This window comes from Rhamphochromis sp. 'chilingali', assembly GCF_963969265.1.
Source record: "Rhamphochromis sp. 'chilingali' genome assembly, chromosome: 2".
Lineage (NCBI taxonomy): Eukaryota > Metazoa > Chordata > Actinopteri > Cichliformes > Cichlidae > Rhamphochromis > Rhamphochromis sp. 'chilingali'.
The window spans coordinates 5348359-5375900 of record NC_137930.1 but is presented as its reverse complement, the minus strand read 5'-3'; the positions used below and the strand labels follow the sequence as shown (position 1 = coordinate 5375900).

General features: G+C 41.3%; 1 protein-coding gene across 2 annotated transcripts in view; it reads right to left on the bottom strand.

Moving 5' to 3' along the window:
- wwp2 (WW domain containing E3 ubiquitin protein ligase 2) overlaps window positions 1-27542 on the bottom strand; it is a 63600-nt gene that overhangs the window by 19030 nt on the left and 17028 nt on the right. For both annotated transcript variants that reach the window (XM_080874382.1, XM_080874383.1), the window contains exons 6-10: window positions 20120-20198; window positions 18098-18255; window positions 16815-17061; window positions 15785-15874; window positions 10248-10422 (exon numbers count right to left, since the gene is read on the bottom strand). In XM_080874382.1, coding sequence (XP_080730508.1) covers window positions 10248-10422; window positions 15785-15874; window positions 16815-17061; window positions 18098-18255; window positions 20120-20198 — 749 coding nt within the window. The remainder of the gene's footprint in view (window positions 1-10247; window positions 10423-15784; window positions 15875-16814; window positions 17062-18097; window positions 18256-20119; window positions 20199-27542) is intronic.

The following is a 27542-nucleotide window of genomic DNA, read 5'->3' as shown; positions in this document are numbered from 1 at the left end:
ATCGCACCAAATCACAGCACCAGTTGTCTCAAGGCACTATATATTGTATGGTAAAGACCCTACAATAATAAACTGATACTGTGATGTATGGCAGACATGTAGGGCTGACTTGAGGTGTTGTCGTTATTATAGGTAACAGATACAAACACGTTGTTGTCACTCTGTGATTTTAAATGGTGTACATAGTGTGGAAACTAATTATTTTCAATTTTCCCAAAAAATATTTGAATGATTTTCTCAATTAATTGACTTTTAACTTGACTTAAATTCCAAAAATTATGAAGCATATTACACACTAACCTACTATAATGTCACATCTATTTGTGTTGTCTAGTCAAGTCTACAACCACACGTTAACTTCGCAAACGATGAAGGAAAGCAGCAAAAGAAGAACGTTTCTGCTTGAAAGTGAAACACTGTTGCTGATGAATAAGTGATGTGAATAAGTGCATTACTTTATTACTTTTTATTACTAGTTCTAAACAATGTTGTCAAGCTGAGAAGACTTCTTTTTCTGAACGAGATTATTGGCCAAAATGTCTTTGGAAATTGAAAGGATACAGCACTAGCTCTTATGAAAACTGCCATGAGGGCTTAAAGACTCGATTTGACAGCACACAGTAAGTTCCTAATTGGTTTAAATCTTCTAATTTCCATGAATAAATTCACAATGATATAAAGACCAGCATGAGTGCAGTTTTATAGGCTCTGTTCATTGTTCCTTTCCTGTTATAAAAGTGCTCTATGACGAACTGAGTGTAAACAGAAGTCGACGTCACATCCAGTCATGTGGACTGTGTGAGTTTTCTGTTCAAGTGATAAAACACAGGGCTGATTCAGGTAGAGCTGTTAAGGAGTCCTTGTTGCAGCCAGAAAGGGCCAAAAGTTAGAGGGCAAGGGGGAAACGAGGGAGGGAGGAAGGCCTCTGAGGGAAGGTGAGGGGGAGCGAGTGAATGAGTGATGTGAGAGCTGAGAATGAAGAGGGTAAGAAAGGGGGAGGTTATCTGAAACGAGTAGAGATAAAACTACAGATATTTTTGAGGCGAAGCAGAAAACGGGGATTTTGGAGAGGGAAACGGGAGATTGGGGGGATTCTGGAGAGGCGACAGAAAGATTGGGGAGGGGTTAAAGGAAAGAGTAGAGGTAAATAAAAAGGAAAGGCAGAAATGGGGGAGGGCCGGAAAACAGCAGTTAATGACTGCGAGCTACTCTCACTGGGGCTTCTAACGAGCAGCAATTACTCGCCAAACACACATTTGGAACTTCTATCACTGCGAGGACTGCAGCTGCAATCATTATTTTCATTCCACATTAATGTGACAGTTATTTTCCCTCCTAACTGCTTTGTGGCTAAAATATCACGAAGGTAAAATCTGCTCAAAGAGATAGACAATCTTTTTTTTTTACAGTCATGCGATAATAAAAAGTGCACAAAATATTCACATTCGAGTTAAAAAACTCACAAAGCAATTTTTTAAAATATCTTTTTGCATTTGTTGCAAACTCTTGGTTGGTTGGGATGAATCCTCTTGTACCATCAAGTCAAAACTTTTTGCCGTTTGAACGATGTTAAGATCTCACTGAAAACTGAAAGTTTAAAAGCTGTTTGTTTTTTCCACATCACTGTAAAGAGAGCTAGAAAAAGACAGCCCTCTACAACCCAACTGGCAAAGGTGGACCGCTTCCTCGTCAACTCTTCTACTACAGAACTGCGCTGCCCTGGCATGTGGGGACAGTGACATCCGATTTCATCCGTGTGTTCAAAAACATCTGTAAAGATCAGTGGGTGCTCTGTCATGGATTGGGGCTGCGTTTAACCCAGCGGTGTTGGAGATGTTGTGAAAATTGGTGGAATTGTGAACACAGAAAGGTACAGTCAGATTTTGACCCGCCATGCTATATCATTTAGAAAAGCTTCAGATTAATATCACTTTCATTTTATAGCATGAAAATAATCCCAAACACACTGTGAATGCTGTTAAAGCAAACCTCGGTAAAAAGACACACAGTGGAACACTCAGTCATGGGCTGGCCTCCCCAGAGCCCGGACCTCAATGTTACTGAAGCAGTGTGGGATCATGCTCACAGAGAATTTAAGAAAAAAAAAAATCAGCCAACATCCAAATAAGAAATTTCAATGTCCTTCAAGAACCTTGGAGCACTATTCCTGAAGACTACTTCAAGAAATTACAAGAAAGCTGCCTCAGAGAGGTCAGACTGTTCAAGGATAAAGAGGGTCACACCAAATATTGACTTTGAAACTTGTTACAGTTGTACAGGCTTTATTTTTCACACATATATATTGTAGCTCCATGTATGTTTGCAGATGTTAAATCGTTGTACCTATTTTCCATGTTCTCAACACTTTTGCACAATACCGTGCAGTAATGTGATGTTAAAAAGTGCCCAAGTGGCAGATACCACAAAAGCAGCTAACCTTAAAATCTCAAGCATTCTGTTCAAAGTAGGGCTGGGCCATATTATACCGTTCACGGTAATACCGGTATAATGTTAGGCAACGATAGGAAAATGACATATCGCGATAGAATGGGAGTAAAACGCGCATGCGCAGTGCCTTTGTTTTCATACGCACATGGCCGATTGTTGAGTGAAACAGATGAACCAGAATTGGTTTGTAAAAATGGTGCAACTTCAGTGATGTGGAACTGGTTTGGTGTTTGTCCGTCAGATACACAACAAAGCACATTTTTTTGCAGAACATGCAAGCGGCCGTTGTTATTGTCATATTTGTCGGACTAAGATGCTCTTAAATCTGGGAGTAATCTGGGTCCTAAACTCCGTATGCTTCAGGTCAAACGAACACTGCAGCATCACTTAGAGTTAAAAACTGTCTAAATTCTTTCATCTTTAATAAAACGATCAGCATTGCTGCTTTACCAGGTGTAACTATAAAGTTTAACTTCCAGGCATCCATGAAAACAAAAGTTATTACATTTAACGGAGTTAGAAGTTAGCAGGAAGCTAGCGGAAGTTAGCTCGCTAGTTTCGCTAGTTACCTAAGCATGATATTGCATGTTCTGACTGAGAGATTTCTGAAAAAAAATCAAACGTACAGCTCTGCTATCACTTCCAACATAGATGAAGACAGGAAACTAAACAGCAGTGACGTTTGTAGGGTTACTGAAGTTGGGCTAGCTGGTATATAATGATGTGCTACGTGATCGCTAGCGACACAGCTATGTTAGCATAACATAAACAGTGAAGCTGGAGGACGAACACTAACACTTTTCCACTTATAAAAGTTAACGTGAAGGTTCTTCATGGTTAGAGACAAATGCAATCGCATGGCAGGATGCTGTAAACGGACCAAACTTCAGTCAGGAGAACAACTGAGATAATCCATCCACAATACGAGGTTAGTCATTAATATACTGCAACAACATGGGAATAGAGCAGCTGCCAGAGAATTCAACATTAATGAATCAATGGTACAGAAGTGGAGGAAGCAAGAAGAATGAGTTTAATAAAGTTTGATTTATCTGACTGCTTTGTTTCACTTAATGTGCCTTATAATCCCGTGCACCTTATGGTCCGAAAAATACGTACTGCACACTGCAGTTTAATGTTGCAAAGCACCTCTTTTTAACTTCAGTGGATATTATACATGGTTACGCTCAGGATATGTCAGCCCATTTCTACTGGAAATGCCTTTTGGTTAAACTTTCAGCAAGGAATTTGCATTTGCACTGTTACATTTTTATAAAGCTTTAATGTACATAAAAACCAGCTTCTTGTTTAAGTGAAAATAAATGGAAGGTTGTCTTTTTGCGCTAGTAATGTTGTGGAGTTGTATTTTGTCTCGCATCAATTATATCGTCGGTTATATCGTTATCGCAAATTCTCAAATATATATCGTGATAAATATTTTTGGCCATATCGCCCTGCTCTAGTTCAAAGTGTGTCCTATAGTCACTACCAACAAAATCGTCTCACCTCCCACTCTAAAAAAAAAAAGGCAGACACACAAAACCATCAGTAAGCAGCTGAAAAGTTTCAGTACTCGAGTGTCCAACTCCTTTACAACACCCAGTGCATGATTACTTTGGTGCCTGTGTTTATGGAGCTTTAGACAGTCCATGTTTTTGAGTGTGTGCACAGTCTCATTGCAGCGGCATGGTCCATTTAAGAGGGCGACTGGCCCCTTGGCTCTCTTTAGTTGTCATGTGCTTCAGAGGAGAAATGTGGCACCTGACCTCAACATTACAGCCCTGTGAACACATCTGCACCAACACACACAGAGGAGGAGCACATGACTGCATGGCAAGATCATATAGCTCCATATCACAATATCATCACCAATATTGCAAACTTGACTAATGGGACATTTACCAGTAAAGTTCCACCACAAACAAAAAAAAATGTAATTGGGGGGGAAAAATGGAAGAAAGCTTTGGAGGAGTCATGGTGAGCGTGTGAGCCAGGCAGCAGAACATGTGGCTGTGTTCACAGGAAAACTATGAAGAGTTTGTGTGTGTGTTCCTTGTTCACACACACTGGGACCATAAATAGTCGCTGCTATCAGCAGTGTGGGCATTCCAAGACAGAGCAGTGTACTATCAACACGGAGGGCAGACCTGACTCTTGGGTTTTCTCACACACTTGGAAGGAGAGAGGGAGGAAGGGAGGGGCGAGGAAAGAAAAAGTTTCCAGCTCGAACTGAACCTTTCTGTGCGGACATTAAAAACCTGAATGAATAGTGACACCGCTTATAACTTTGTTTTTGTTTGTTCAACTATTTTTACGTTACTTATACAATCTGACATCACTGGAAATGTTTACATATGGGCTAAGTTGGCCATTAGTCAGCCTCTGCTTAGTCTGCTCAAGGACCTGATTGAAAATATTCTTCACATCATTGAGTATCGGGGCCAAGCTCGGGTGAAGAAGTGGGGTCTGTTCTCAGACGATGCCTCATTGAAGATGCTGATCGTGTTGACACAGACATACACTTTGCTGGGAAATTCAAATGTCACAACAAGACAAAGGTCAGGGAGAAAAGGTGAATTTGAGGTTTATTAGAAAAATTTAATTAAAAAAAATATACAAAAATTTGTGCACAAATTAAAAAGCCAAAACACTGCACTGTTGCACTGATTAGCTAAGACGAAGAGGACGTCTGTGCTGAAGATAACAGGTGACGCAGACGCCATCAAATAATCAGCAGACCACGAATCCTCCTTTAAATTCACTAGTTTGCGTGAAAAACACTGCTCATTTCCTCCTTTATATATTTATTCTTGAACTCTACCTGGGCAGAGAATAATCTTTGATAATGTTCATTTATCGTACACTGGAGCTTCAAACTATTCTAGCTGCATTTCCTCCTCCCTTTAACCCTTTCTTCTGATTGGCCGTCCCTCGCAATTAAAAAGTATGAAGAGCAGGTGGGTGGGGCTTCTGTCCCCATAGCTACAACTGATACAGATGACAAAACTCTTACCCCCTGTATGAAAATTTGATTTTCCAAGTACTGTTAAACAGTGCAAGGATTTTTAACGTAGCTTTTCCAAACACTGCTTTCATTATTTTACTTTATTTTACATTAAAATAAAATTATTTCACAAAATCAAAAAAACTATATTAATCAAATTAAACTAAATTATTAGCCTCCCTGATGCTAATAATTGGTCCTGGCTCAGCTTCGGCGCCTAATAAGCTCATCACTGGACCCACTTCAGTTTGCCTACCAGCCTGGCATTGGAGCGGATGATGCCGTCATTCACCTCCTACATCGTTCCCTCGCTCACCTGGAGACCGCTGGAAGCACTGTGAGAATCATGTTCTTTGATTTCTCCAGTGCCTTCAACACCATTCTTCCCTCGGTTCTAAAGGACAAGCTGGTGAACTCTGGAGTGGACCATCACCTCACTACCTGGATCCTGGACTACCTCACCGACCGACCACAGTATGTGAGGACTCAGGGCTGTGTGTCGGACAGGGTCGTCTGCAGTACGGGGGCCCCACAGGGAACAGTTCTGGCTCCGTTCCTCTTCACCATCTACACTGCAGACTTCTCCCACAATTCCACCCAGTGCTTCCTGCAGAAGTTCTCTGATGACTCTGCAATAGTCGGCCTCATCACTGATGGGGACGACAAGGAGTACAGAGGTCTGACCCAAGACTTTGTGGACTGGTGCCAGCTGAACTACCTCCAGATCAACGCCAGTAAAACCAAGGAACTGGTGGTAGACTTCCGCAGGCACAAGCATTCTCCACTGCAACCACTGAACATCCAAGGTATGGACATTGAGGCTGTGGACAGCTACAGGTACCTTGGTGTTCATCTGAACAATAGACTGGACTGGACTCATAACTCAGACGCCCTCTACAGGAAAGGGCAGAGCAGGCTGTACCTGCTGCGGAGACTCAGGTCGTTTGGAGTGGAGGGCCCACTCCTGAAGAAATTCTATGACTCTGTTGTGGCTTCTGCTATCTTTTATGGCGTGGTCTGCTGGGGCGGTGCATCTCTGCTGGGGACAGGAAGAGACTGAACAGGGTGATCCGAAGGGCCAGCTCTGTTCTAGGATGCCCTCTGGACCCAGTGGAGGTGGTGAGTGACAGGAGAACGGCGGCTAAGCTGTCATCCCTGATGGACAACATCTCCCACCCCATGCAGCAGACTGTGACAGCACTGAGCAGCTCCTTCAGTGGGAGACTGCGGCACCCACGGTGTGGGACGGAGAGATTTCGCAGGTCTTTCCTCCCCACTGCTGTCAGACTCCATAATAAAGACTTTAACTGATCAAGCACACACATCCATACATATGCAATAATACTAAGTGCAATAATCCTTTCTGTCATCGTTGTATTTTTACTCAGTTGTATATAGTATTTGTATTTGTATTCTATTTTTATCTTATTGTATATTTATTTTATTTTATTCTACTGTATATAGTATTTTATTTTATTCTATTCTGTACAGTTGTGTACTGTATTTATTCTTATTGTATTCTAATTTTTGCCTCATAACTTTTGCACTGTCCACTTCCTGCTGTGACAAAACAAATTTCCCACGTGTGGGACTAATAAAGGTTATCTTATCTTATCTTATCTTATCTTAAATAGTCAGACGTGTATCCTCTTTGCTGGATAACAGCTTGAAGTTGTTTGTTGTAGTCTTACACACGCCCCCTGTTTTGTTTTTGGCAGGATGTGCTCGAGTGACAGCTCAAAGGTTTTTATACTGTGTGTAAAATAGGTGTCAGGCTTTAACTTGATTTTACAAGCTTTGAGCATTACAAAGTCAAAGCACATCATTGGACAGCAGTGATTTGTGCTGTGGTTCAATAAAAATGTCTAATAATCCTGATTTTTTTTCCAAAATAATTCTGTTGTTGTGTGCAAATTTAAATAATTTATGCTTTCTAAAGAAAAATAAGATATTTAGAAACGGTATGTTAAAATCCACTGCTCTGTTAAAAAAAAAAATAATTAAAAGACTCATCTGTCTTAGGGATATCCTCGTTCTAAAGTCACGGCTTTCAGCCAAAGGGATTACTTTCACATAGACTTTGACCATGTATAATACAGCCATCCACCATTGTAACAGGATTGTGGAGAATAAATCTGACAGCATTCAGTATCAGATCGAGATAACAAACACTGATACAGCTTTCATCTTATATGAGAATGTGAAAAAAAGTAAAATAAAAGGAAAGACCGGTGATGTAATCAAAAGAGGACTGTTTCCATTTGATACGGACACCCTGTCTATGCATATCTGCTGATAGAGAACATCAATCCAATATCAGTGTTAAATGAATTAAATTAAAATTAAATTAGCACCTGAGAACAGGACCAAATAAACAATAATTCGCCTTCTTTATAAGCACTTCTCTCATTTCAGCTCAGTATTAGAGCCTTTACTACACAGGCTGTAATTTATGATCATGCTAATTTCTCCTCTCTCTGCTCTCATTCCGAGTGCACACCTGATAACAACATTATGCTTTGTAATCGTAAGAAGCCGACAGATGAATGATCGTTTTTGAGATGATTAACTGTGCAGGTTCACTTGGCTGCTGTTTTCAGTTTAGTTGAAAACTTCTGCAAACATAGAAACAAAGGAAAACTGCTGACGCAGCAGCTGGAAAGTATCTCCAACCTACCTACTGTTTGCTGTTGCTTCGTCTGTGCTATGTATAAAAGTCAAATGAGGAGATCGTGCCATTCTTTTTGGAGATTTCAGAGTGATCTGATCAACATAACACATCAATGCATCCCTAACAACTGCAGCAGTCCAAAGTAATTAACGTGTGTAGACAAGAAGTCAGGAAAAATACAAGCCACAATGAAGACCAAAGCTAACTTTGACAGTGTTTTCCATTAAATGTTTTGCCTTCAAGTTCAAACTCAGATCATGTCAAACAGATACTGTCCATCGTGAAATCAACAATGAGTGAAACAAGTGTAAAAAGGGAGGGACTCACTGATGGATAAAAGAGCTGAAAGATGATGAGAGCATTTAAAAAATGACTGGAGCAAAAAGGACAAGCTGATAAAAAACAAGTGAAGGTTGTTTCAAAGACGACAAACACGACAAAGGAATCAGACAGCTGGAAGCATATAAAATAAGCCGCCACAAGCAGACAGAGTAAAACAGAAAGACTGAGACGAACACACAGATTTCATAAAAACTGAAACACCAGCACGGGGAGTGCAGGGCGGGGTGTTTTTATAGAAGCCTATAAGAGTTTTAAGGCGTTTTTTTACTAATGGTCCATTGAGAAGGCTCTGTTGTTTTAGCCCCATAAGTTTTTACTGTCTGGCTGCAATCTGACCTTGGCTGCTTCATGGAGAAGATTGTGATTGTCAGAAGTGCGGCCAAACATCAACTGGCTGCGCTGGAAAAATACTATAAACAAGTCTCAAATATCATCCCTAACCCCCCGCAGACGACGCCTTCAGACTGCTCGACTTACTCAAATCATACAGACATTAGTCTCGTGGTGCCTGCGTGACAGTCATGTCCAAATCTAAACAAAGCAAACGTTTTGTGCCAAATTCAAGAATTTCACCGTCTCCTCAGTCTAAATGAAGGACGGCTTTTCCAAAACATGGAATCTTCCGCCTCAAAAGTCTGGTGTTTTTAACCAACTTTATTTTCCTCAATTTCAAACCCGCCAGAATGGGGGAGGATAGCTGTGTCTAAACGACACAAAGAGACAGCTTTACTGAGACTAGGTGGCTATTACATTAATGTTCCTTATAGCTTGATTCAGACATACCAAGATACATTACCGCGTTCCCTCTCGTCTCAGAACTTGACCAATTTATAGCCACCTTTCAATTCATTTCAGTTGTATTTATGTAATGCAAATTTACAACAGCATTTGCCTCAAGGTGGTTTATACTGTAAAGTAAAGGCCCTACAATGAAACAGAGAAAACTCTAATAACCAAATGACCTCCTTGGATTTTGCACTCAGCAACAGCGGGAAGGAAAAACTCCCTTTTAACAGGAAGAATCGGGCTCAGCGAGGGCAAAACACACTGTGGAAGAGACCCAGAGATTTTTGCAACCTCACTAGTGTAGTGCATGTTCATAAAGAATTTAACCCTGGGTATCTTTGGTTGCAACAATTCACATAATAAGAAATAATAAACTTCCAGGTTTAAAAAGGGGATATGTATCTACACATGCCTGCAAAGCCCTAAATACTGTGTAAATTTAGGGTTATGAAATCTGGGAATACGGTAAACTCTGTGTGCGTGTGGACCCTGTCCTGTGGACAGAGTGGCGCATGCAGTACTCAAAAAAAACTTTTAGCCAAAACATGAGAACTGCTCACCACTGCACTTCGTTTAAGTCCTAAACAGTTTAACCAGCAAGTTTAAAGGCGATCAGATGATCAGCTGTTGAGATAGATTTATGAGGAGTTGGATGGACAGACACACGTTTATGGTTTGGCTCAAAGCATTGACCAACACTGCCAGAAAAATAACCCAGAATATGTAAGTAGATGCTTGGTGTTATCTGGAAATGCTGTCACCACATAGGTTTATGCATCAGAGAGATAACAAGAGTCTGTTGTAAACATTTAAGGGCTTTAACCACCAAGGTTATTTGTTCTCAACTTGCAACACTGTAGCTTAAATGGATATATGCTACTAGTGGGGTTACTTTCCAATTGTTCCAACATTTTTAAAGTATTCAAAAACATCTTTGACTGAGCTCTTTAAAGGCCAGTGTACTGCATGCTGGAAACCACTAAAACCCTGTGGTACCTGGTAGAGGAAGCGCTGGCTGAACTGGTGCATGGCGCCCTGCAGCTGGCTGCGCTGGCTCTGCCACTGCTGGTAGTTTCGCACAGACTCGGCTGTAGGCCTCTGCCACGTGGTGGTTCTGGTGTTGTGGTCCACATAGTAGAACCTGCCCCGCTGGTCCACTCGTTTCTCCCAGCTGCAAGGGGGGACGCAGAAAGGGTTAGTCGGGGCAGCAACGGGCGCTGTGCCTTTCAACAAGATTTTATTAATCGCTTCAAGAGTGGGTGGTTGCATCGAAAAGCTGCTGATAGCAACGGTACTTATTTATGGAGACGAGGAAAGAGAAACAGACGAGAAAAGGAAGGAAAACACAGTGAGGAGGCAGATAGAGAGTAGGATTCAGGAAAGGAAAAGAGGCAGGCATAAGGAATGTTTCCGATGGAAAACTGTTTAATGCTTCCTTTTTAAGGATGTTTTAAGATTATTCCAAAGTCTCAATCTTGCTTTGGATTAGTGCTCCAGTAAATCACCTAAAAATCAGCTGTAAGAGACAGAGACTGAAGCTAGCTGAATTTTGTTTTAGTACGTTATCACTTTAGCTTAGCCTGAAATATCAAGTAGTTTATTCTCCTTAAGCCGACGCCTGGCGTTACGCATGATGAGTAAAAACAATGGAATATGTCAGGTTTCTGACTGAGACTAACCATGTCCTTCATGTGAGTGCTCAGTTGTTTATGTACATGCTATTCTTCCCCTGAGACAGGAGGTCTGGACTTGGACTGAGATAGTGACAGTCTACTTAAAGACAAACACACAAAGAATAGACCCACAGAGGACAAACGCATGAACAAAGCCCCCCTCCCCAACACACACAAACCAGCTCCCCAGGCTCACCAGGACCGACTGCTGCTCTGCTGCTATTCTTGTATCTCTGACTTAAGTTCAACAGAATTTGGTAAAGAGAAAACAGCATCGACCTCCGAAGGCTAAAAACACTCACTGCAGATACAGACCAGCTTAAAAAAAAATCCAAATGCACACAGACAGCCTCAGATAGAAAATAAATAGTCGTGCACAGCAGCACCACACCTCCACTCTTGTCTTGCTACATTTGTTCTTTTTACCTTTCATATATTTGGAGAACAGCACAACTGCTACTTAACGACTGATTGAAATCAGCATAATACAAGCAGTGTAGCTGGCTCACACAGAATCAGTATGACTGGAGCCGCTGCCTTTCAGTTTGTCTAAAGTCCAGGACCACTCGCTGCAAACCTGAGTCTCTAAACAGGCTCAGTTTTGTTGCACTGAAGCATATATGCAAACTCACATTCAGGCTGCAGGAGGAGAACTGCATGGAAGATTTAGTTTACCAACCGAGGCTAAGAGTTTACTTGCTGCATCATGTTTTATTGGATGCCTGCATATTTATATAACACAAAATGGTAATAATTTTCATCTGTTGGGTATTTAAGCCTTTAGTGCCCAGCAGAACAAGCTCACAGTGAGATGGAAGAAAATAAAAGACATGCAACAGAAGATCCTGGACTTGGTTACATCTTAGGACAAAGACACACATTACGCATTTCTCAGGACAAACAATCTTCTTGAAAAGTAACATGCATAGTTAGGTCAAGGTAAGTGGAAATAATTAGTTTTAATGCCGGCCCACAATAATAATTTTTCATCTACTTGTTAAATTGTTAATGATGGGGGGAAAAGTACAGTTCAAATTCTTTTTTAAGTCAGGCTTTTTGGTTCTAATAACCAGACAGCAGCCCCATGTTCAAAAGTTAGTAACTAAAAAATGGTAACAAATACAATGAAAGCAAGCGATCCAATAAGGTGTTTAATTAGATAAATTACTATTACATATATAATATTTAAAAACACTGCTGAGCTCTCTAAGAACTTGATATGATATTTTATATGATACTAATGGGTGACGCAGTGCATGAATGTAAACACAGACAAACCAGGAGGATCATGTGACAGCCCCGGCAAAGAAGTCTCTTTCTCAAGGACACTTCAGTAACACGGATGACTGCAAACACAGCGAGTTATTTGGTGGAGGGACAGTCTGTCTGACCACGATGCCTCTGAGCTTTCTTTAAAATGCACAAGAAAACTCTGCTCCCTCTCTGATATTAGCGCTGGCTTGTTATTTACTGGAGCCGAGGAAAATCCCAGAGCCCACAGAGGCCCGTCTGAGTCTCTCCTCAGTTGGGCTATCTGTCTCTGACGCTCTGTACCAGTTATGGTACCATGTCATTAACCATCTACTCCGCGTATTTCCTGGAATTTGTAGACTACAGTCCCATCACCATGTTCAGATCACACAGTGCAGTGTTGAGCTTCGTTTGAACAGTTCAATCATTATTTATAACCGTGTCAATCAAAAGCAACACTTATTAGCTCCGTCTCCTGTCTGTGCTTGACTTACTTAAACTGCTGAATTATTGGTGGGAAAAAAAGGTAATAATGAAAAAAACAACATTAGGTGAACAATATGAGCATTCAGTGTCGATTCCATTTTGGGTTATACTCCAAGCAGAAAGAGTTAGTTGCATCTTCAAGCGGCTGAGATGATTTCTTCTGTAGAGTGGACTCAGAGTTAGTGTGAGGAGTGCAGACAGCCTGGAGCCGCTGCTCCTTATATCAAAAGGCCAAAGCTGGTGGTTCAGGCATTGGGATGGGACTGGGATGCCACCTTGATGCATCCTCTTTTGGAACCTTATTTCTCCCATATTAGATTCTCTTCATTGGCTCCCTGTTAAATCCAGAACCAAATTGAAAATCCTTTTCATCACTTAAGGTGATGACTAATCAGGCTGCGTCATATCTCAAAGACCTTATAGCACTGTATCAATCAATTAGAGCACTTTGCTCTCAGACTGCAGGCTTACTTGTGATTTTTAGGATATTTAAAAACAGACATCTGGAGAACCAGCTTCCAGTATAGATCTGGAAGAAAGACACCCTCTCTACTTTTAAGATTAGGCTTCAAAGTTTACATTTTGATAAAGCATATAGTTAGGGCTGGACCAGGTGTCCCCTGAATCCTCCCTTAGTTATGCCAAAATACGTCTAAGCTACTGGGGGCTTCCCATGATGCACTGTGTTTCTTCTTCACTCACAATGTGTTTATATACCTCTTTGTATTGAATCATTAGTTATTATTAATCATCTCTGTCTCTCTCCCACAGCGTGGCTTCGTTCCTTCTTCCTCACCTCACCCCCAAACGGTCACAACAGATGGCCGCCCCTCCCTGCTGGAGGTTTCTTCTAAAAGAGAGTTTTTCTTTCCCATTGTCGCCAAGTGCTTGCTTATAGGGGGATGTAGCACTTTAAGATGACTGTTGTTGTGATTTTGTACATTATAAATACAATTTAATTCAAAAGAAGTAAACTGAACAGAATTAAAATGCAAGAATTTATACCTTTAGGTGTATCGTTAACCAACAAAGAGTGGATAGTCAAAAAACAAGACAGAAAAGGTAATCTCACATGGGTTTCCCGTGGAGGGCAGAATGAGATTAAAGCTTCAGGCCGGGCTCGGTCATGATAGCTTCAATCTGAACTCTGGTTTGTTTAGCATCAAAGAAAAAATACTGTTGCTCAGTAACACAGCCGCAGATCTGATTACTGCTTAAGGCTTTGTTAAGTTTTTCAGACTGACTTTTTAAGTGGAAATCACAGCTACACTTTGGTCTGGCATGCTGTACTTCTTCTTAACTCTAACCATTTTAGTCAAGATGTAATCATTTGATGTTTTGAAATGCTATACTGGATATAAACAAAAGCTTTTCAGTTTAGTCTGTTTGGTCTAAAGAAATTTTTGAGCTTGTGACGTGTTACTGCTCACAAACCCTGCAAATGATATGATGAAGAACAATGTGAGAAGCTCTCCTCAGTCTGGCTTTGGATTGCTTTCATTCTTTAAAAAAAAACACTATTGCCTAACTACCCCAACCCCACCCCCTTCATCCTCTAAACAGCTCCTGATGTGTACATCTGGAGCGTTAGCGCAGTATTAGCTTGCTAATTGATCCTCTGAAGGGCCACAACGGCCATCCGCCAGTACAGTGGTGGATGGAAGTACATGTGGAATGAAGAAAGGACTTTTGTTCTCTGGGCCCCCACGCTCTCGTTCCTTGTATGGAAAATCTGAGGTGGAGGTTTGGGGGGGGCAACCGTTTCCTAAAAACAGCCTCTCTTTCTCTCTGTCACCCAGTCAAACGCTCTGAAAATCAATCAATACTCACTCCAAGTAAAAATGTGGTAAATGGGCTGAACTCTGGCAGAACACTGTACTCCAGAAGAGGGAGAAACAGTGTTCTCGTTACGATGCCTCCGCACACAAACACTACGATCAAGCTGCAGCGTTAGGCACAGTTACAGTGCAATGTGTGTGTTTATGCCAGAGAACATATAACGTGCTCTTAATAAAACAAGAAGCTTTGATCGGGCAGAAACCAAGACTGGGAGGGAACTTTATATGTTCAGCTTTAATTTTAAAGTCACAGTCCACCCAGAACTGAAATTCTTGTGGCAAGTTCACTTCAATGGAATTGCTGCAATCAGAGCTCACAGGGGTCAGATGCCCCTCCCACCAACTCAGAGGCTGTTTTGGCTCGTTTCAACAGAACGCTGTCAACTTTAGCAGCCAGTCAGCTGATGTGCTTCACAAGGGCCTCAGAACAATAAAGCGTCTCTCATTTCCTTCTGTCCCACAACACCTCTGCTTGCTTTTCCATCGTCGACACTGCTGACTCACACACTCCACTGCTGTTTAGTCATAATAAACTCCATTCTCTTTTGGCCAGTTTTGCTTTAAGTTTTACTTTTTTCTTTGATAAAACATTCTTTTTTTTTTGTCATTTTGACTTTGATGTTTCAGGAATGATTTAGGCGTCGGCCTAAATCATTGTGGCACAGGGCATTTCAACCTAGTCCAGTTTAAACCTAATGTCCTCAACCGTTCGGTGCAGGGCAATGAGATCAAACTGCGCCTTTATTGTCTACCTATGCTGACGTGCAAGCCTGGAACAGAAACAGTACGTCATGATTTCAACCTGGAACAGAACACTTGTTTATCTTCAGTGGGGTTTTTTTTTGTCTAGATGCTGAACTCCGCTGTTGTTCCTTTTCCCGGACAAGCCAACTTTTTACACAATCAGCTCTCAACCTACGCAAAGTGTCATTACCACTGGGCAAGGACGGCACACAAGTGGGCCTCTGTATCTTCTGTAATTACCATAATCCTCCTCTCTATGTAGCCAAATAGACACAAATGTCAGACCATTAATCTGAATCTGGCATAAATGGTTATTTAAGGACAGATCCTGCTTTTCCCCAGTTACGTTACTGTCAGATGGTGAAGCTAAAAAAAGTGGCCACAGATATCAGAGGAAACGGTTATTTTCAGACAGGTGATGACTGAATGCCCTTTAGTTTACAGAAAGGAATGTTGACACATGCATTAGCCTAACTTTACGTAACCCTAAACAACCAGCGCACTGATGGAGAAAACACATTTAAAAGTGCTACGGGCGCACCCCGGTGGCAGTGGTCTCTCCCACGTTGTGGTTTTGGTGTTGTGGTCAACGTAGTACACTCTGCCATGAGGCAACACCCTCTGCTCCCAGCTGCACAAAGAGAGAAGAGACAAGCACGCACAAATATTCATTTACTATCACACCGAATACATTCCAGCAACGAGATATCCAAGATTTTCTTGGACTGCCAAATACATCTTAAGTTTTTTTGTTTTGTTTTTAAAGTAGTCAGGGAGTGTCCCTTAATGTAATAAACCTCTAACTGTATGTCGCTCACCTGCAGCCATCCACACACTTAAGCTTTTTAGGGGCACTGACTCAACAAGTGTTGCTGAAGTTTTATCCTCTATACAAAAAAATCATTCACCTCGACCTCTGTAAACACACGACTCACACTGGAAACACCATTTTAGTCTATCAGTAAAATATTCTTTTCTGACATATTGGTGGCAGTCATCTCATTCTGTGCTTATTCATCTGATAACTATTAATGAATCCCCACTTTTAGGTTGAAACTGCAAATATACACACACTACGCAGATTCTTACAAAACTATTGGAAGATTTGACTGGGTTCAGAGTTTCAGAGGCAAATATGGTGCTGGTAATAAAACGAATAAAACTGAAATAGGTGAAGTAAGCTACAAGAAGCAAAAATATATATAGAAGGCAGACTTCATTTTATTACAGGATGAGGAATGAAAAGGAAATTAAATGTTTTAGTATGGGAGGACTCAACTTTCTCAAAATTAAATACTTATGACGCATTCACAGTTTACACGAAAGATCCGGGCCTACTCCAGCATCCATACAAAGTTTATCTATACACAATAACAGATTATTAATCACTGCTTACTTTTAACATTTAATGTGCTAGCATTTTTACATGTAGATACAGCAGTGTGTGTTTAAGATTTTCTTAAACAATAAATATTCCTCTCGTTGTTTCTGTGGCAGTCTTTCGTATCGTTTATAGTTTGCTGCTCAAACTACAGGCTGACTATGAGATGCTGTGACACACTGGCTCTTACCCTGCTGGGAGTGAGTCTGTGGTGGGCTCTGTGGTGCTGTTGCTGGCCTGCTCTGTGCTAGAGGTGGTGTTGGAGCTGGGCTCCACTGAGGCAGCTGGACCCAGGGCTTCCTGCTGACCAGGAGAGGGGCTACTGCTGCTGCTGCTGCTGGCAGCTGGAGACCTGCCCGAAGGAGAAGATGGAGGAGGCGTGTGTAGGGACACGCCGCGATTGTTCTCCAGTCCATTAGACGTCAGCTCAACCTTATCTGAGAGAAGACACGGGCAACAAGAAGCATAAGAAAAGCTGGGAAGATGATGTGATGCGTTCTTACAGTCAATTAAGAAATTACGGTTTAAGAGTGAGTGGACTGATGGCTGCATGAGAGATGATTTGGGACCAAGATAGACAAACAAACGTTTTTTTTGATTGGTTGATTACAAGTAGCTGAAGCATCTGCTGTATATTACTCAGCTACTCTCTTTTCCCACATTTCCTTTCTCTCCACCAGTGCTGTCAAATAAAGGCATTAAACGCTTCCAATGACCTTTAAATTAAATGTTAAGTTTGGCAATCTTTAGACGGTAACACAATTTCAAGCTTCAAGTTTGGCATTTGCACTTGGAAGGTGTTTCTAATTCCCGAAAATGAGTGGGCGATCCTTAGGCTGCAAAATAAACAAAAATCTATCTGCCTGTGAGAAAATCACCGAAGGATGCACACATACAATGTTTTTATTGACTGAAGCCCCTGCAGTAGCCTTTCAGCATATTTTTCAGCCTGCTCATCTCGATAAGTTGCTTAATTGAATCATTTTGTTTAATTTTGTTTAGTGTGTTGAACGTCTTTCAAAACTGTGACACTACGCATATCTAAAATTGTCATGTGACATATTTAGGAGTGGATAAAAACTTTTTGATTATTTTCACTACAGCTCATCTCCTCATAATTCTTTTTTATCACCTAGAAAATGGTAGAAAGTGTGAAGAATTCCCATTATCTCTTTTATGTTTCTACTTTTTCTGACCTAAAGTCCAAAATTTCTCTCATTTGTGACAAAGTAAAGCTTAAAATCCATTTTCCATACGAAGCATATATAAAAGCTGCTGATTAAATTTCTGTAAATAAACAGCTGAAATATTATCTTAGCCACATCTACCATTCGCTGTAGCGTGGTGTAACGTGGTTATTTTCTTGGATGCTCCCTTTTAAAAGCTTCCTCAGCAGTGTAACCACGTAAGTGTAAAAAGCCTGTGTTCTTAAACTGTGCGTGACACCGTGGCGAGGTGAGCAGACTTTCCTACCTGCGCTGTTTCCAGGGCTGCCGTGACTCTTAGAGGACTGCCGGCGAGCAACGGGTCCGGGGATCTGCTCCTCACTCAGATCCCCATTTGTCAGAGAGCTCCCTCTGGAGTCCCCCGAGGACTCACCCTGCGAACCCCCCACTGAGTGCCTGTTGCTCCTGAAAACAGAGAAAGAAAAGAAGAAGACATATCAACATCTGCACTTACTTTATTCACCTCGTCCTTTTATATCCTTTGTTTTGACGACTCACAATTCAACCACACACGCAGAGGTGTCAGCTGCTTTTCCTCTCTGAACACTATCATATTTTCCCCAACGCTAAATATAACTTTGCTTTTCTGACGAGAAAGAGAAAAGCACGATGGCTTGCCCCCCCAGGACTGAGGAATGCTGGGGCCGAGCTTGGACGGCGATCTCTAGATTCAGTTGTTTACGCAGCTCAATAAGGAGAAGAACTAACAGTGCAGTGTGCACGTCTGCATGTTTTTATGACCATGTTCATGCAATGAGAACACTTGAGAACAGCATAAGAAGCCTCTCATCTTGTCTGTTGGTGGCATCTCTTCATATGCAGTATAGAGATGTTGACTGCCTCACCATGAGAGCAGCGGTTTAGGCTCTTGGCTGAACTGTGCTTAATGCCCCCCCACAGTGTTTAGAGGGAAATACCATCTGACCCCATGCACTCCCGCAGCAAAGCTTGGAAATAAATGCAGCCTGCTCCACTATTTATTATCTCGCTACCATTCTAGCCAGTGAGAGCTGCGTCTGAAACCACACTTGGGGGGGGGGGGGGGGGGGAATAACATGCTGGCACTCTGCATAAGTGCTTCAGTCGAGTGGCTTCCTCCACTCGACCCTTTTCTTCTCTTTTCTGCATTTATTTTGATTACAATTACGCCTGGGGTTTATGACTTTCATAAACAGTTTTTTAGAAACGGGTTTGGAAAGTTTAGCATTGTATTTATTATTATTGTTCTTACTGTACCACAACGTCTGCAGACTTTCTAAAGCGGTGGGATTAAAGAAGCCTCTTTTTCTTTGAAAAGGCATTTTTGGTTTGTTAGGCTATAAAGAATCACAAAGTCTTTTAAAAATCTGACTTATGGAAATAAACATTAAGACAGAATAATGCTGAAATGATGGCTTTTATAAATACACTCTATTATTCTGGTGTTCAGCTATTCAACAGGAGATAATCATGACTTGTATTTGATGTTTTGCTCGCCTGATATGCCAGAAAAGTGAATCTCTTTGGAGTTTTATTGCCTATTAGAAAAAATGAGCTGATTTTTATTTTTTTTTATTTAATGTTTTAGACATAAGCTATAACTTTAGCTTATCTAATGCAATATATCCCGCAGGAGATGCCAGTACAGTCTACAGTATTCCCCACATAACTCATAAAGAAGCTCTAATGAAAGCTGGCTACAGTGTATGCACCTCCTTTTGTATATCTTGTTATATTTCATGTTATAATTCAGAAATTTTATGAGCCTAAATGTCACTGTTCATTATGACAGCCATGGAGTTATGACAATTAAGAAATCCCAGACTTTTGGGCCATCTGTCCTGCTGTGTCACCCCAAGCTCTTCAGGAGCTGGAGAGCAAAACAACAATATCCCACGACGTGCTCTAATAAAATAATAAAATAAAATATCAAATTTCCCCTAGATGACAGCAAGCTGTGCAGATCCAGGAACCCAAAGTCCGTTTTATGCAGATGCCAGATGGTGGGAATTATTACACCGTGACGCAAACGCAAAATTTTGGGAAGGGGATAAATGATCCCCTTTCTTGTGTGGAGAAAACCACAACTAACCACCACATATGTTGGTAGAAAAAGATTCAGAGTCTTGAACTGAGCTATTTCCCAGAATCCCCCGTTACATGTGTAACGGCACAATGAGTTGGATGTTAACCAGTTTTACTCCATTAAAATATTGTTGAAGCATTGTTGAGGACTGTACCCAAATCCCAAACAGTCACAGTGTGTGTGTCTTTGTGTGCGTTTTCTGACCTGGCCTGTGATCCCGCTGTACTGGGAGTCTCCTCGCTCTGTGTCCTCCTCAGGTTGGGTCTATCCGACTGAAGTATCTCTGCAACAAAGACCGATTACATCATTAGTGGACAGACATACACACGGACACATCCATATCACGCTCCTACCAGCACAGTAACAGTTCAGCAGTGAATCCTTGACTAGATAAAAATTAGTCAAGTCTCCTTTAGCTTGTGACAAAACAGTGACAGTTCAGGCTGTTTCTGTCCCCTGCAGTAGACAGCCCTGTTACTATAGCAACCCAATGCAGTCCAATAAAGAAATAAAAGAGGAGGATGTAGAGTCAGGTTTGGTTTAATTCACTAAACAGTCACAGGGCCAAACAAGTGCACGTGCAAGGTTTCTGAAACTAAAAATAAGGATGTGTGAAATTAATTTAGTGTACTATTTAATTCACGCAATATTTCTGCAAGGTAAAACAGAAGGTTTAACCTCAGACACCACTGTTTATCTGCAGGAAATGTCACACTTGGTTTTAGGGCAAACAAAAAATTCCCAAAATGTGTAAAATGTCCATCTGCATCTAAAGGTCAGAGGTCACTCTTTCGAGGACGCAATGTTCACATTTTGGACAGAGAAGACAGATGGTTTGAACGAGGAGTAAAAGAAGCCATCTATGTCCACTGTGAACGAACATCTCGGATGAGAGGTGAAACATCTTCAAGGAAACTTAAAGAAGTCCAGATGCTTTTCTTTCCAAGCTTCTTAGACTATGATGACCTGGATGACTGAGAACCTTCACAGACATAAAATGTCAAATATACAATTAGAAATGTTATATTTTCCATAATAAATACACTATAGTGAGAACTGGGCTCACATCTGTCAATCTGGACCAAGTGACAATCCTCAGGGCCGGGCCCAAATGAAGCAAACACATACTATAATCATCAAAACCTGCAGTTCCTCCAATGGCCACTGGAGGCTGGCTCTAAATTTGAGACAATCCCCATGGACTCGTATGAGAAAATGTCCATTTTCAGCAATTAAATAAAGAGGTTTACAACCTGGCACTAAAACATTGTTTGTCTTCTTTATAACGGCTGCACATGGATAGGAGTCTATGACTGACAGTTGTGCTAACAGGCAGCAAATCACTCAAATGAACCTCTGAATGGTTCAGATGTTTGATCTGGACAAAAAAAAAAAAAAAAAAGATGGATGGATGGATGGATTTTGGATGAAATTATCTCAATAATCATAAAACTATACAAATACAACATACACAACTGATTTGCTGCTCAAAAAAAACTTCAGTTGCTAGTAGGGCTGCTCAATTAATCGAATTTTAATCACGATTACGATCTGGGCTTTCAACGATCATTAAAAATGACTGAGCCGATTATTAGCCCCTCCCTCATTTATCCGCGACACCTTAAAGGCCGGTCCGTGAAAATATTGTCGGGCATAAACCGGTCCGTGGCGCAAAAAAGGTTGGAGACCGCTGATTAAGAGGACCCGAGGGAAGCTCGGAAAGCTAAGCAGAAGTTATTTGGAGAGTGACTGCCGTTGGTTGAAAAGAGAGTTTAAAAAAAAAAAAAAACTTCAGTGGTGTTGCACACTATTTTATATTATTTTTTTAAAGTCATTGTTAACCCTTTAAAGCCGGTCAGAGCAGCACGCTCCGTTTTGCGTAACTATTGTTAAATCCCTGTAGAACCTGAACCGTGTAAGCTAGCGCAATAATTTGTTTTGCATATGAAACCGGAGGAGTTGTACTTACATCTTATGCCATCAGCTTGTCCTCGGTCACGGTTTCGTTCCACATATAGCTTTGCAAAAATTGCATAAAAAGCGCTTGCAGGAACAAAAACATAATATTCCAGAAACATGCTTTGCCGTTCCTATCAGCTGTTCGTAACACTTCCCACAGTGAAATGATGCACATGCTGTTTTCTTTGCAAATTTGCATCATAGGATTGTTTTTTGTTTTTCCTGCAGTATATAAAAATTGCTGTATCTCCAAAATAAAACTATGAAGACACTCAAAATAAATTTCCTGTGGTGGGAAACTATTTTTTGCAACTTTATTGTATTTAAAGTTTTGAGGGATAAACCTCTTAAATTTCTCCAAGTAGAAATATATGTAAACAAAACAAAAGCGATTTTCAACTTTTTTTGTAGTTTATTACACTTTTTTGCAATTTATGTAATTACTATGGACTTAATGCAGACATATTATTAAAATATGGGCTATAACAGTTGTATTGATGTATAGCAACTTGAAATGCTCCCACAAATGGCACTACAGCATGTAAAAAAAATAATATAAGCTCTGGTGGACTTGGTTCTATAGTAGGTCTTAAAGGGTTAAATAAATATCGTCAAATAATCGTGATCTCAATTTCAGTGAAAATAATCGTGATTATCATTTTTGCCATAATCGAGCAGCCCTAGTTGCTAGTAAACTATATATAACTAGCGAATGATTCCACGTGGTGAATCTCCTTTATGAGCAAAGTTTGCAGAATAAACATCAAGTTGCATTCAATAAAAACTTAAACTAGTGAATAAAACCGTAAACCCATCAGGATGTGTTCACTTACACCACACAGTAAAAGAGCCAAGCACTGTTCACAAATGAAAGACTTTGAGTCGCCCCCTGCTGGCCATTATCAAGAATGCAAGATCAAGGGACTTCACATTAGCTTAGCTTTACAGACTCTGAAGATACATCTTGCGAATACAATCCATGTTTCCTATCACTTCGTTACCATCGCTGATAACAGGCGAAAAACTTTCAGACAAATTAACTTTTTAAAATCACACTTTGAAGCAAGTATTGACAATCCTGGCTAAAAAACTCGAAGCAAACTCACTAAGCAATAAGTTCAGCTTCCCTAACATCATCATTATCAGTCCCAGTGTCTTCTAAGACAGCGGTCCCCAACCTTTTTTGCGCCACGGACCGGTTTATGCCCGACATTATTTTCACGGACCGGCCTTTAAGGTGTCGCGGATAAATACAACAAAATAAAACTAGTACCCGTACCGAAAAAAAGAAGATTTATTCATAACACACGTGAAAAGACCCAGGAAAACCGAGTAAACGATAAAAACGATAACAAAATAAAGCTGAAAACCGATAAAAACCCTGAAAACCATACATTTCACACCTGAGCCTCAACTCTCGCGGCCGGTACCAAACGACTCACGGACCGGTACCGGTCCGAGGCCCGGGGGTTGGGGACCGCTGTTCTAAGACACAGATTTATCGTCGCACTATGAAATTTGCGGTGGTTACCTGTCCCTGCATCTCAGAACTGTACAGTAAATGACAAAGTGCTCATACTGAGGCTTTGTGTGCACAAATAAAACAATAACCCTGAAAACCATACATATAGGTCTGACACATGTGGTGGTGGAAGCACAGTTGGCGGTTTAATAGAGACCATTCATGCTTGTATGTATCGAGTAGTCTGTGCTGGTTTGTGTGCGCAGTGGTATGTGGTCTTGGCGGTGTGAGGGACTATACAGTCCCAACTGTGACTGAAAGCCACAGGCCTGTAACGCGCTTTTCATTAACACTCACTTTCTCCTTTACACACCACCTTCCTTCGTGCCGTGGGCACGACAGCCTCAAATGGCATCCATGTTTACACATTTACATATCCCGCTATCTAAGGTAAAGAAAACAGGTAAAGTCTCACTGACTCACATACTTACACACACACACACACACACACACACACACACACACACACACACACACACACACACACAGAGCACTATTTTAGAGCTATGAAAGAGCTTCTTGTGAGCAGACCTGGTGGACATACAGAAAAATAAACAGTGGTCTTGAGGAGAAACCATTGTGTCATAGCCCGCTCACTGAGTTCATCATCCCCCATCCCGCGTAATGGTCCAATTACTGCTCTGGTGTGTGTCTGTCTGAGGTGGTATGCCTTCTCAACATCTAAACTTCAGTGAAAATAACAGAGGGCACACATTTCAGTCACACAGCTGCTATGGAGAGACTGGAAGCTTTGGCTTACTTGTTTAACCTCAGTGTCCACTCGGATTAGCCCCTGTGAAAGAGAACACCTTTGATTTAAGACTGCAATAAAAGAGGTCGATGAGGCCGAGCCCAGAGGTGTTCACTGATGTTAACAACGACACAAAATGAACACATTCACACAACTTGCAGCCAGGGCGACAAATGAACTGATTATGACAACACTTAGATGAGGGTCTACACCAGAGGTATTAAAGATAAGGTTCGGGGCCAAGAATCAGCCCAGCAAAGACTCCAATTTCGCCCACTGGACAGCTTTAAAAATATGAAGGAGTGGAACTTAAACACAGACACCAACCCTAATATCCTCATTTGCCACACATCCTACTCCAAGGCAATTAAATAATAGATAAACAATTAAATTACAGAAAAGCTGCAGTTTTTCCACAATTTACTACAGAAATGTATGTTTGTTTAATTATATAATTAAAGGACGTTTTTAGCAAAGGACTACAGGGACCTTTTCTGTAAATTTACACATTTATCATGTAGTTTCATGCTTCAAGGCCCAATTATCAAAGTTTGATGTCCCTGGTCTACATGAAGCACCGGGGAGACGGTCATCAACTGGCCATTTATTTGTAATGATGATCGTAACAGGTCTTCATTGCATAAAATTTCATTGCAAATGGAGCTTATTTTTAACCTGTATCGTGATATTAGGATTTATGAGTAACTACAAAAACAAATATTGGCTTTTTAAAACCATGAAATATCGGTACTGGTATCGGTCTTAAAATTCCTACACTGCCTAAACTCTACATAACAAGTAACAGGGCTCGCAAAATCGCTGGCCCGACGTCCCGGGGCTAGCGATATCTCTGGTCGGACGACCAAAATCTATCTCAGCCCAAAATGCGCAGTTTGTGTTTAACTAAGCATTTATGAAATCACTTTATTTTTTTCCCAGTCTGTTTATTCAGTGTTGGCCACACCACCCTTTAATATCAGTCCCTATATATAGACATCATTGGGCAGTGACTGGGATTTTCACATCACATAGTTGCCCTCGTTTTGCAGACTGTAACGTCTCATCCATGGACATTTTCTTGTGGATACATGCTATACCGCAATATATACATCTGCCAGTGACACTTTTGGCTGAATTTCTGTCTCACGCTCTTAATGAGTTCCACAACTCTGGCACATTTAGCCAGTTAATTAACACAGTCTAGCGTGACGTCTCAGTGTTGACCAGTGTTAGTCAGTGGGTCGGATAATCTGAGGGTGTCTGTGCTGCGGTTTACATGTGTCTCCTGCTTCTGTGGGATAGGAAGCTGTGAGTATGTGGAGTGTGTATGTACGAATCTGACAGTTACAAAGTTTGCCAAAAGTTGAAATATAAGGGTTTGTTTATGAAGCCCACCACATGCGTGCGTGTGTGTGTGTCAGAAAAGCTGCCAGGGGAAGTGAGCAAACCCCCAAACTAACAGAGCTGCGTTCAGACTGAGAACACAGAGCCCCTTGACATCACCAGAAGTAACACACTCCCACCTTTATGCACTTTGTATATTCAAGCAGCTCACATACGGCTGAGCACACACACTCTGCAGAATGTAAAACACATGTGCGCTCACACACAAGTGCAAAAAACCCAAAACAAAACAACAAAACCCCCACACATCTGCATCGACACTCAGGACAACATAAAAAACACACACAAAGTCAAGTGCCTCAGCTTGAAACCCAGGATCTGGAGGGCACACTTCAGGCCTCTCCTCCCCCTGAAACACACACACACACTTGCATTCAACTTTGTCATCGCTGCCCCTGCAAGCTTGAAGAGGAAACCCCCCCCCCCAACTCTCGCTACCATGCACACTGCTCCAGGATCACAGAAGGCGATTGTACTACTGAGCTGCAAGCAATGAGACTCAATTACGCAATTCTCTGCAACAAATTAGACAAAAGCGCTCCTGATGTTGGTGATTATGTGTGTGGAGAGGCTGCAGATAACAGAAAACTGGGGGGTGGAGGGCTCTTTTCGTTGTACGTCAACCTTTGACCTGCACACACACTCAAATTACGGATGCACGCTTGTTTAACTGCATTATGAGGGCCTCGTTTTCACTGCATTCATTCGTTTATATCCAGAAAATGGTCTTACTTTAAACCATGGTTCCACATTTTTCCATAAACGCGCTCACTCGCTTCCACGCCAAGACTTTGGTGAGAAGATCAAAGTCAAAAGAGCAGCATGCAAGCTTGGCTTTGTATCACAACTACTCAATCTTTACAAAATTATGCGTAAAAATGAGATGTTCCCACTAACCTTTCTGCAGCCAGCTCTAGCTGCTGGATGAAAGGATTATCCAGAAAGTCAAAGTACTCTGTTAAAGATCTGGATATTCAAATTTTTTTTCTGTTTATTTTGAATATGACAACACTGCATTTAGGTTGTTTAGGTTGTTTGGGCTGTAAAATTACATAATAATTCTCACCTTTCAGGAACCATTTGAACTTTCTCTGCAGGTTAAGGAGTTACAGTCATGTGAAGCACGCATGATAAAATCTAGGCCGAGCTGATTCTTGTGCCTGTGTTCAGCCAACAGTACCTTGTGAAGCTTTTGTGCTGTCGTGACAAACAGCATATCTCTGTAAAGCCTGTCTTTTCTTCTTTTGGAAACAATCTGAATTTTGTCTGTAGCACAAACGGGAACGGACGGACACTTGTAGCATGGGCTTGCCACCAGGCGGATAGTTTAAAAAGGCATTATGGGATAGTTTGCAGACTCCTTGTTCTTTATGCACAAAGTGTTTTCAATCGACGACGGGTCTGCAGAGCAGTTTAGTAAACTGCTTTATTACAGAGTTATGCTGTTGGAAAATGTGCCGAATATGTTTAAGTGTGACTTTGCAGAAAAAAGCAAGACCTTCTTTTAGCTTTATATAGCAGCTCCATAACTTACATATACACATGTAGTATCAAAAGTGCCAACAAGCTATAATAAACTTTGCAGGGAAACTTCAGCTTCCTTTGAAGGCCTCAAATCCACATGGGGAAAAGAGTTGGGTGTCAGATGAAGTTTGGGATTCAGTCCTCTCCGGTAAATTCCACATCACTCTGCGCTCCCTATTACAATTTAAAGTATTTCGTAGGTCCACTTATCTAAACCCAAATTAGCTAAGATTTATCCTGGCTTAGGCCCCCGCTGTAATAGGTGCGGGTCTGATGATGCCAATCTCACCTCACCAAAAATTTGGTGAGGTGGAAGGCTGCTGCCCCGCCCACCTACAGTATGTTCAGTGACTTGCTGATCTCATGTCGTGTCTTAGTCTTGAAGTCTTTGCAAGGAAAGGTTTTTGTCAACATTAATCGGCCCTCCCGAGTTTTGGTGTTCTGTTAACTTTCTTTACCTATGAGGA